The following is a 12387-nucleotide window of genomic DNA, read 5'->3' as shown; positions in this document are numbered from 1 at the left end:
TTTATCTCACAATTATGACTTTTTTTCTCACAATTGCGAGTTTACATCTTGCAATTCTGACTTTTTATCAGAATTGCGTGATATAAAGTCGCAATTGCGAGTCATAAAGTCAGAATTGCGTGATATAAAGTCGCAATTGTGTGTTATAAAGTCAGAATTGTGAGAAATAAACTCGCAATTCTGACTTTTTTTTCTCAGAATTACATGTTCATATCTTGCAATTGTGAGATTTTATCTCACAATTCTGACTTTATAACACACAATTGCGACTTTATATCTCACAATTCTAAATTTATTTCTCAGAATTGCGAGACATAAAGTCGCAATTGCGTGTTATAAAGTCAGAATTGCGTGATATAAAGTAAATGTAAACTCTCAACTTTGAGGCTCTGCATTCTTTGACACGGAAAAGTTCTCCGGGTTCATTTCTTCTATTGAGCCTGATGAAGACCTGAGGGTCGAAATGTTGCTTGAATAAACTCTTTTGGAGCATTAATTTTTATTGTCTGGACTTCACACTTCTTTATTTTGTCTATATTATTTAGTTGTCCTGCACCTGCGCCCAATCTGGGTGTTTGGGATGTGCACACCATTTTTGTATTTTTGATTCTATTCAGCATGAAGACACTGGAGAGCTGCTTTATAGTAGAAACTGAAGTTGTAATATTAATTGAAAGTGATACTTTTCATTTTTTACATTGTAAAGCTGCTTGACTTAAAGCAATATGTAAAGCACTTTAGTGCTATACATAAACGTGACATGACTTGACTGGGGTGCCGCACTGCAGATGTTGTGCAAACATCCACATCGCTATGATCTGATGCTTTCTTTACCTCTGTTTTCTCAACTCTATCATATTTTATGTGTGTTCATTTTGTTATTGAGAAGAAAGCGCATATTTATATATTTTCATCTAAACCAATTCTAACAGACAGTGTGTGGACAGCGTCGGGATGTTCGCTAAAAAGGTATTTTTATACTTCTTTTTACCCCAAGCGAAGAACAAAAAAGAACTTCGCTGCGAGCATATCAGTGCCCCTTTATGAGACTGAGGGTCTCTTGGTCTCTAGATCTATAAATAAAAATGAAATACTTGTAATAACAATTTCAATAATTACAAATTAAATTGATATGCACATGATATGCAGGCCAGTTGTGAAAGACTGCATGAATGACTGAATTTACACAGTTCTATAACCTGTAATGGAGAAAAGGACAGTAAAGATATCACACTCTCACTAATCAGTTTGACCCCACAATCTTGAGGCTCACATTCCCACAATTACTGCATCCCTGAGGCTTAATACTCACCTACTGACTGCTCTAATGACTGCTTAAAACATCTGAGAGAGAGAGAGAGAGAGCCCGTCGCTTGCACGGAGCACCTTAATTCTATTTAAACTGCGCAGACAGACTCTCCATTTGGTGCGCAAATGGATGTCAGTGCGCAGAGTTAAAGCAACGTTTCGCTCAGATTTCAAACAGATGCTCAACCCGTCTGGAGAACCGGGATATTGCGCACTAATGAAAACAATGTATTTGGATTGAAAGCACGTTTATCTCAACACCATGTTCCTGACGCAGCCAGACAAAAATCTTGTGCACAAAGTTAACAATGTTTTAAACATGTTATAGGAAGTAAAATTAAAATAGCCTGCATATTAACACAAAACTAAACAACAACAACTATAAATATAGCTGCAAGCAGCAATACGGGGCCAAGCCCTGTAAGGCAGAGCAAGCAACAGCCGCTGTAGCGCAATGCGGAGCCAGAAGAGCAAAACATCAGAAATTTAATGTACATCAAGCACAGTAAGCACATCAATTACAGCAGCACAGCTAGCATTTAAGCACCAACAGCAGTGCAGAGCCGGAAGGAATTTAAATTATTATTTTATACACAATTTCAAAGTCGCCCCACACTGGTCTCGAACCCACGACCACAATGGTTCGGGATTCATGACGCATGGTTGAACCACTTGCGCCACCCAGAGGACATGTTTTACAAAGCTGCAGAGGAGAGGCTTCAGTGTGTGAATGAGCACACAAAATCATGTTAACGAGATTAGCATGCTAAGCTAACTTAATGCTAATATAGCTTATGATGTGGTACATCCAATGCTGGCAAAATAGATATCCTCAGATTCGACATGACGCAAGGAATCGATAGACACCAATTTTATGATTTTGTGACAAACTGTTCACAAGTTACAGCCTCTGAACCAATTATGGGTTGACCTCATTAAGTTTGCGACATCATAACTTTTTTTTTCCAGTATAGCAAAAAAATCGGGGACAGTACTTTTATGCGGCTCAGTCCGAAGATCATTTGAGTACATGTTTGGACAAAATTAGACCAATTTTGAAGGAGGAGTAGCGAAAAAACTGTTTTACATTCACTCCAATATGGCGGCCAGTCACATTGTTGATAAATAACATATGAGATATCGTTGAAATCGGCATAAGCCAAGGAATATATTGACATAAAGAAATCAAATTTCAAGCAATGTTAGCAAAAGTTATAAGCGTTTTTTCAAAAAACAATGATATCTCTGGAACACTAGGTGGCGCTGTGATCAAATTTCTCAGGTACCTTCGGGCCATGCTAATGATGATCCATACCAAATTTGGTGAAGAAATTTCAAATAGTTTAAAAGATATTGCAAATTATGACATCATTCAAAATGGCGGACACGTGGTACATCCCATCATGGCAAAATCGATATCCACGGATTTGTCATGACCCAAGGAATCGATAGACACCAAGTTTATAATTTTCTGACAAACTGTTCATAAGTTATTGGCCAAAATATGCATTTTCCATATCTCATGACCCGTAGGTGGCGCTGTTCCCAACTTTGGCATGGAACCTCAGATCATGCTTCCGATGAAGTGTACCAATTTTCGTTTCGATTGATCAAAGTTTGGCCGAGCTATAGCTTCTGAACCAATTTTGGGTCGACCTCGTTAAGTTTGCGACGTCATAACTTTTGATCAGAGAAGAATAAAAAAAATCGGGGACAGTACTTTTATGCGGCTCAGTCCGAAGATCATTTGAGTACATGTTTGGACAAAATTAGACCAATTTTGAAGGAGGAGTAGCAAAAAAACTGCATACTGTACTTTTCAAAATGGCCACTACTGTAATGGGCGGAGTCTTAATGTAAGATATTGGTTCTAATCAGCATGATGAGATGAATCAGGTGTACTAAGTTTCATTTTTCTAGATCAAAGGGTTCAAAAGTTATAACCATTTCAATGTTGAATTTTTGAACTGCTGGTGGCGCTATAGAGTTGGACCTAGAGACTCAAAAATTGCTACAATTACTTTTCATTACCATCACTACAAGTGTGCCAAATTTCATCATTTTCCTATGTATGGTTCATAGGGCTGCCATAGACTTCAAGAGGAGGAAGAAGAATAATAATAATAATAATAATAAGAAAACTAACAGATACAATAGGTGCCATAGCCCCTTCGGGGCTTGGCCCCTAATAAGAAAACTAACAGATACAATAGGTGCCATAGCCCCTTCGGGGCTTGGCCCCTAATAATAAGAAAACTAACAGATACAATAGGTGCCATAGCCCCTTCGGGGCTTGGCCCCTAATAATAATAATAAGAAAACTAACAGATACAATAGGTGCCATAGCCCCTTCGGGGCTTGGCCCCTAATAAATAGCTGCAAGCAGCAATACGGGGCCAAGCCCTGCAAGGCACAGCAAGCAAAAGCCGCTGTAGCGCAATGCGGAGCCAGAAGAGCAAAACATCAGAAATTTAATGTACATCAAGCACAGCAAGTTCTGTAAGCACATCAATTACAGCAACACAGCAAGCATTTAAGCACCAACAGCAGTGCGGAGCCAGAAGAACAAAAAGAGCAGAAATTGAATATACATGTAAATGTACATCAAGCACAGCAGCGCAGCAAGCATTTAAGCTCCAACAGCAGTGCAGAGCCGCAAGAACAAAAACAGCAGAAATTAAATATAAATGTAAATGAAGCACAGCGAGCATTTAAGCACCAACAGCAGTGCAGAGCCGGAAGGAATTTAAATGACAACTTTAAAGTCATCCCACATGGGACTCGAACCCACGACCAGAATGGCTCAGGATTTTAGATTCATGGTTTAGCAGATTGCACCACTCAGAGGACGTACAATCACAACCTTCAGAGGAGAGGCTTCAGTGTAAGAATGAGCACACAAAAGCAAGTTAACCAGATTAGCATGCTAAGCTATCTTAATGCTAATGTAGCTTATAACATGGTACATCCAATCCTGGCAAAATAGATATCCTCGGATTCGACATGACGCAATGAATCGATAGACACCAATTTTATGATTTTTTGACAAACTGTTCACAAGTTACAGCCTCTGAACCAATTATGGGTCGACCTCATTAAGTTTGCGACATCATAACTTTTTTTTTCCAGTATAGCAAAAAAATCGGGGACAGTACTTTTATGCGGCTCAGTCCGAAGATCATTTGAGCACATGTTTGGACAAAATTAGACCAATTTTGAAGGAGGAGTAGCGAAAAAACTGTTTTACATTCACTCCAATATGGCGGCCAGTCACATTGTTGAAAAATAACATATGAGATATCGTTGAAATCGGCATAAGCCAAGGAATATATTGACATAAAGAAATCAAATTTCAAGCAATGTTAGCAAAAGTTATAAGCGTTTTTTCAAAAAACAATGATATCTCTGGAACACTAGGTGGAGCTGTGATCAAACTTCTCAGGTACCTTCGGGCCATGCTAATGACGATCCATACCAAATTTGGTGAAGAAATTTCAAATAGTTTAAAAGATATTGCAAATTATGACAAAATTCAAAATGGCGGACACGTGGTACATCCCATCATGGCAAAATCAATATCCACGGATTCATCATGACCCAAGGAATCGATAGACACCAAGTTTATAATTTTCTGACAAACCGTTCACAAGTTATTGGCCAAAATATGCATTTTCCATATCTCATGACCCGTAGGTGGCGCTGTTCCCAACTTTGGCATGGAACCTCAGATCATGCTTCCGATGAAGTGTACCAATTTTCGTTTCGATTGATCAAAGTTTGGCCGAGATACAGCCGCTGAACCAATTTTAGGTCGACCTTGTTAACTTTGCGACGTCATAACTTTTGATCAGAGAAGAATAAAAAAAATCGGGGACAGTACTTTTATGCGGCTCAGTCCGAAGATCATTTGAGCACATGTTTGGACAAAATTAGACCAATTTTGAAGGAGGAGTAGCAAAAAAACTGCATACTGTACTTTTCAAAATGGCCACTACTGTAATGGGCGGAGTCTTAATGTAAGATATTGGTTCTGATCAGCATGATGAGATAAATCAGGTGTACTAAGTTTCATTTTTCTAGATCAAAGGGTTCAAAAGTTATAACCATTTCAATGTTGAATTTTTTAACTGCTGGTGGCGCTATAGAGTTGGTCCTAAAGACTCAAAAATTGCTACATTTACTATTCATGGCCATCACTACAAGAGTGCCAAATTTCATCATTTTCCTATGTACGGTTCATAGGGCTGCCATAGACTTCCACTGGGAAGAAGAAGAATTGTTATTCTGACAATAACAATTGCTAATATAGCTGCAAGCAGCAATACGGGGCCAAGCCCTGCAAGGCAGAGCAAGCAACAGCCGCTGTAGCGCAATGCGGAGCCAGAAGAGCAAAACATCAGAAATTTAATGTACATCAAGCACAGTAAGCACATCAATTACAGCAGCACAGCTAGCATTTAAGCACCAACAGCAGTGCAGAGCCGGAAGGAATTTAAATTATTATTTTATACACAATTTCAAAGTCGCCCCACACTGGTCTCGAACCCACGACCACAATGGTTCGGGATTCATGACGCATGGTTGAACCACTTGCGCCACCCAGAGGACATGTTTTACAAAGCTGCAGAGGAGAGGCTTCAGTGTGTGAATGAGCACACAAAATCATGTTAACGAGATTAGCATGCTAAGCTAACTTAATGCTAATATAGCTTATGATGTGGTACATCCAATGCTGGCAAAATAGATATCCTCAGATTCGACATGACGCAAGGAATCGATAGACACCAATTTTATGATTTTGTGACAAACTGTTCACAAGTTACAGCCTCTGAACCAATTATGGGTCGACCTCATTAAGTTTGCGACATCATAACTTTTTTTTTCCAGTATAGCAAAAAAATCGGGGACAGTACTTTTATGCGGCTCAGTCCGAAGATCATTTGAGTACATGTTTGGACAAAATTAGACCAATTTTGAAGGAGGAGTAGCGAAAAAACTGTTTTACATTCACTCCAATATGGCGGCCAGTCACATTGTTGATAAATAACATATGAGATATCGTTGAAATCGGCATAAGCCAAGGAATATATTGACATAAAGAAATCAAATTTCAAGCAATGTTAGCAAAAGTTATAAGCGTTTTTTCAAAAAACAATGATATCTCTGGAACACTAGGTGGCGCTGTGATCAAATTTCTCAGGTACCTTCGGGCCATGCTAATGATGATCCATACCAAATTTGGTGAAGAAATTTCAAATAGTTTAAAAGATATTGCAAATTATGACATCATTCAAAATGGCGGACACGTGGTACATCCCATCATGGCAAAATCGATATCCACGGATTTGTCATGACCCAAGGAATCGATAGACACCAAGTTTATAATTTTCTGACAAACTGTTCATAAGTTATTGGCCAAAATATGCATTTTCCATATCTCATGACCCGTAGGTGGCGCTGTTCCCAACTTTGGCATGGAACCTCAGATCATGCTTCCGATGAAGTGTACCAATTTTCGTTTCGATTGATCAAAGTTTGGCCGAGCTATAGCTTCTGAACCAATTTTGGGTCGACCTCGTTAAGTTTGCGACGTCATAACTTTTGATCAGAGAAGAATAAAAAAAATCGGGGACAGTACTTTTATGCGGCTCAGTCCGAAGATCATTTGAGTACATGTTTGGACAAAATTAGACCAATTTTGAAGGAGGAGTAGCAAAAAAACTGCATACTGTACTTTTCAAAATGGCCACTACTGTAATGGGCGGAGTCTTAATGTAAGATATTGGTTCTAATCAGCATGATGAGATGAATCAGGTGTACTAAGTTTCATTTTTCTAGATCAAAGGGTTCAAAAGTTATAACCATTTCAATGTTGAATATTTGAACTGCTGGTGGCGCTATAGAGTTGGACCTAGAGACTCAAAAATTGCTACAATTACTTTTCATTACCATCACTACAAGTGTGCCAAATTTCATCATTTTCCTATGTATGGTTCATAGGGCTGCCATAGACTTCAAGAGGAGGAAGAAGAATAATAATAATAATAATAATAAGAAAACTAACAGATACAATAGGTGCCATAGCCCCTTCGGGGCTTGGCCCCTAATGATATCATATAAATGAACAAATTAACAAATGATGTTAAAAATAAATAAAAAAAGCTTCGAGGTTAGTCGAATAAAATTAGTATAAAAAACAGTTACATAGTTAATAACAAAACAAAAAATAAATAATAAAAAGCTCAGTTTAACCCATAAAGCTACTTTCAGAGGTTACTTATAAATAAAATACTGCAAATATCTACAATAATACAGTATATATAAACAAATCAATGCAAAAAAATAAATAAATAAAAAAATAACATAAAATAGTTAAATAATAAATATAGTAGCATCATAAATATTGACATAAAATAATTGAAATTATAATAACAATGCAAACACATTTGGAGTTACATTTTTGAGCACAATGTTTGGGAATCTTTTGAAATGGGAATATGGTAAGTTCTTGAATAAAAGAGCAAGCATTGCATTTCAACATTCAAAGTTGCACGTGCAACCGCTAAAACTCCAAATACAGTCACGTTATTTCCATCGATCGCGCAATCTGCTGCGCCACACAGAAACAATCATCTTAAACGTGCGCACATGCAAGGCATCGTATTGAATCAAAGCGTGTTTTTGACTTACCCAGCTGCGCAAGTAACCTCAGAGGAAGTAAACACAAGCACCAGATGCAGATGGATGATTTTAAAAATCCTTTTAAAACTTCCATGTCTGACTCTCACAGCTGCGCGTTTTTCCACGGGATTCCCATCGGAAAGTTTTGTCCAGTTTGAACACTCTGCTCCTGATGTTGGCATGTATTCCTCCCAAGACTAAAGAAGTTTCCTTGCGCACAACATATTTGTTAATTTATGGGCAGTAAGAGGAGTCTTGGACCATTTTTCCCTTGTGTGTGTGCGTGTAAACATTCAGCTGTCTTGAAGGAGTGAAGGGGGCACTTCTAGTCAAAAACACTCAATTAACCGAGAGTAGGAGGACACTTACAGGGTCTCTCTAGTGAAACAAACTTACAAAAAGCAATGAAAACCTCAGAGAAAGGTAATTTAATGAAGCTAAAATGGAGAAAAGATGATTATTTCCACATTAAATTGGGCGAAATAGCTTTTCCATGGGGTATGTTCTGCACAAGGATTCACACTGTTTAATATGCTTCCCATTAGAAGAGAAAAAGGGTTTTTACAGAAGAACTTTTTAAAGGTCCACAAAGAATTTGCTAATATCTAGTTCAATGCTTTTGACCTGATGGGTTACAGAAAAAAACAAAAAAAACAAAAAAAAAACAATGCTGAATGCAAATAATATACCACAATACACTGAAAAAATGGTGCAAACACAATTTTCACTCAGAAATTGCAAGTAAACTTCACAAATAATTACAAAGAAACAGCAAGTAATTTTTTTATTTTTATTTTATTAAAGGCAGAACTTTTGAATTGAAAGTCTTAGATAGCATTTTTATATTCAGCATGTAATCTTAGCATATTGTTGGGCCTATATGGTTGAATATGAATATGAAATTCCTCTCATCTTTCCACATGTAAAGTACAGTTAGTCAGTCTCAAACAAACCACAACACAAATGTCCTGAATACAAAAACAAGCGTAACCAAACACCAGCATGAAACCACATAAATCCATAGAAAATAATGGGATTACAAAACAACACCAGACAAAAAACAAGAACAAGCACAGGCCCATTTGTACTACAGCTAAAAAGCTACATGACAACCAATTAGGGCAGAAAACAGCAAACATAAATTATAAATAAATTATATATGACAGCCTTCATAATAAGAGTCCTCAAACCATAAAACATTAATCTGCTGCTAAGTAGGCATGGCTTTCTCCCACTGTCCTGTTACCCAAATGTAGCAAGAAAAAAGTTATAGAAATTATTAAAATGTGTAAATTTAGTACTTGAGAAAGTATTTTGATCATTAGTACAGCTGAAAATGTGCTGCTTAAAGAGGTGTGGATTAAAGAACGGACTAGCATAAAACAATGGGCAGTAAATGCTTATTATGGACAGATTAATCTATATTTGAGGTGTCAAGCTGTTGTGGGAACATGTACAAGAGCTTCATAGATGTTTGATACCTAAAACCATTGCACTGAACCATAGAATAACTAAAAGACGATCTGAATATACAAATCATTTTTACAGTTAAAGGGTTCTTTAAGCTTACATGTGGTTCCAAAGAACCAGTGAGAAACCTTTATTTAAAATATGTTTTAGATGTTAGTCCTTGACATTTTACCACACTTTCAGTGTGAGTTAGTATCTGAGAATATCTGGCACTTTTCAATATCAGCTGATTATCTTGGAAGCATCCAGCTTTTGGTCTCAAAGCTTCAGGCCACCACCTTGCCTCTCTGGGATTGTTATTCCCCAAACAAATTCCTGAATGGCCAAATGTGGATATCCATCTCAATCCCTTGGCACAGAGCGACTCGGATGCCACCTGGAAGAGGGTAAGATGGTTGCGCTGCCTGAGGCTGAAGTTTTAGCCCTTATATCCGCTTCTAATGCCTACAGTGTGGCTGAGAGCAGAAGTCGAGGTCCCTGTCATGAACTGGCTTTAGTGAAGGTCTTTGGGTCTCATTCCCCCTCAAGCTGTTGGATTAAAGTTCAAACCACATGCGAAGGAGGAGCCTTTAGACTTGGGCTGAAAAACAAAACAAAAAAACTTCTCAATTGATGTGCATCTCTGAGAAGGGATTTTCCTTTGAGCTGCAGCTTTGAATAGAAGATCCCCAGAAGTTGTGATCAAGGACAAGTGGTATGTTCTGAAATCTTTTACCATCATGAGAGAAATATAAATGTTTTCACAGATCATCTGCCTGGGATGGAAAAAGCTTCTAAACTTTACTTGAGAGGAGCCTTTGGTGGTCCATTTTTTTTTTCTCAGCAACTGAGTCACTACCAGACAACTACCCTTTGACGCTTCATAAAGTCCATTAAGAGATCGTAAAACTAATACGAATTGAATGGTTAAGTCCAAATTTTCTTAAGAGACATAATCGCTTTATATGATGATATGATTGATGATTCAATTTAGACTTTTACTTACATATAAACATTCCTCAGCACACACACACTGTAAACCCTAATGCTCAAAATAATTAATTGGTTTGAGTAGGACAAACTTAAATTAAACTAAGTAGTTCAGTCAAATGAACTTTTATGAGTATTTAGCACTTTCTTTTTCTTTCAAGTTCACATAACTGGTATATTTTAAGTAAACTGAACTGTTTCATTGTATTGAGTTTTATGAAATTATTTATTTTAATTTAGACAAACTTAAATGTACTGAAATGGCTGGGATGTCTACTTCCCAGCATGCTTTGCCGATGGCACTCGAAAGGGAGAGTAAATGCTAAAATTGTGTAAAAAGTGTATTATTGTTATTATTATTATTGTTGTTTTTTTTTGTGCAAGATTAATGTTAAGTGGGAGATTAATGTTAGTGATTAATGTTTTGTTATGCTAATTTAGAATAAATAAAATAAATAAAACCTTTATATTACTGCACTCATACAGCAAGTGTGACTGTATAACATACTGTTGTTAACATGTTAACAAATTAGTATGTCAGCAAACTAGCTTGTTAAAGCTAGCTAAGTTTATGTTTAGATTACATTAAAGTTTTAAGTTAAATGTATGAATTAGTTTACTCAAACATTTAAAGTTAAGAACAATCTGCTAGTTCTGCTTACTTAAACTTTGAATTTCTTAACTTAAAAAAATTGAGGCTACTGATTGGTTTTGCCAATTTATTCGGGTTTTTGCCAATTTATTCTGGTTTATTTCGTGTGAGAACCAATGAGATTCATTCTCGTGTTACGCAGCACGTTTGAGCTTCCGCAATAACTAATGAGGCTTGTTCTTGCGCATCAAGCAAAGCTCAAATTCAATCAATTCATCATATAAAGTAATCGAATCTCTTCAGATAATTCGGACTAAACCGCTTGATTCATATGGATTAGACTTATTTATTTCAGTTAATTTTTCATCTCTAATGCACTGCTTAATAGTGCTCTTGTGTATCTGTTTTTTAATGATGATGATATTTTCTAAATACGTGACAATGAAGACCCTACTCACCTTATAAAATTAATTATCTAAAGGCATTCAATCAGAAAATGAACTACAAACTTCTTCAGCTTAAATGTGAAAAACATAAGTAGGACTTTTCAACAACAAGGTACTTTATTATAAAAAATGACAAACCCTTCTGGAATTATGCATGTCTTGAGATGCTAAATCAGGATCTTTCATGTTTTAAAAGATCATGCTGTCGCATAAAGGTGGCGGTTTAGGAAACCTGTCACTCTGAAAGCCCTCTTAGCCCTTGAAATACAACTTCAAAGGTCTCTTATTAAAATGTTCATCCCTCCCATGCACAGCTTTTTCCTTGGGAAGCAACTGACTGTCTGTGATAGCAGCATGAATTTCAGGTTTCTTTATTCTCAAAGCATAAAGGTATTGAAATTTGATTTAAAAAAGATGAAATTGAAATGACATTGACATACAATTAATTATTCTCTCAGTGCTATGAGAGACACTTTTCTGTCAGTTTAAGTTCAGATCTACAGAGGCCTATTTAATGCTAACTTCTCAAAAGCTATTTTAGGCAAAAACTATTCTTATCAGTGTCTTTCATGCTGAGCTTTTGACTGAGATTGTCTCGCTATCACAAACACACACGTGGTTTTCCCTCCATCTGAAACTGGCTTTTGTCAGTATGTTGTGTTGACAAGGCTCCAGCCTTGCTTTCTTTGCTCTAGCGCTCATAAACAAACTTCACAGGGGGTTGAGTGTCAAATCAGCAGGTAACAAGCCAAGCCGTCTCAATTCTCTACGACACGCTGCCTCGTTTAAGCGAGTGTTGGTCATTTATGAAATGTTGATGCGTAAATTCAAGCCCAATCCATCAGAGCTTTTATAGAGTCCTGTTTCAATCGACATGCCGTTAACTTAAAAAAAACTGAGAGGAAAATTATTCACTTAAAC

At 37.0% G+C, this 12387-nt stretch overlaps 1 protein-coding gene across 1 annotated transcript in view; it reads right to left on the bottom strand.

The window, feature by feature from the left end:
• Positions 1–8301, bottom strand: part of LOC311085477 (von Willebrand factor D and EGF domain-containing protein) — a 79818-nt gene extending 71517 nt beyond the window's left edge. Inside the window, exon 1 of the mRNA XM_084117984.1 lies at positions 7999–8301. Within this exon, the coding sequence (XP_083974110.1) occupies positions 7999–8083 (85 nt within the window). The 5' untranslated portion in view covers positions 8084–8301. The remainder of the gene's footprint in view (positions 1–7998) is intronic.
• Positions 8302–12387: the final 4086 nt, after the last annotated feature.

The sequence above is a fragment of the Abramis brama genome, assembly GCF_963993115.1.
Source record: "Abramis brama genome assembly, chromosome: 6".
NCBI lineage: Eukaryota > Metazoa > Chordata > Actinopteri > Cypriniformes > Leuciscidae > Abramis > Abramis brama.
This window is presented reverse-complemented; position numbering and strand designations above follow the sequence as displayed.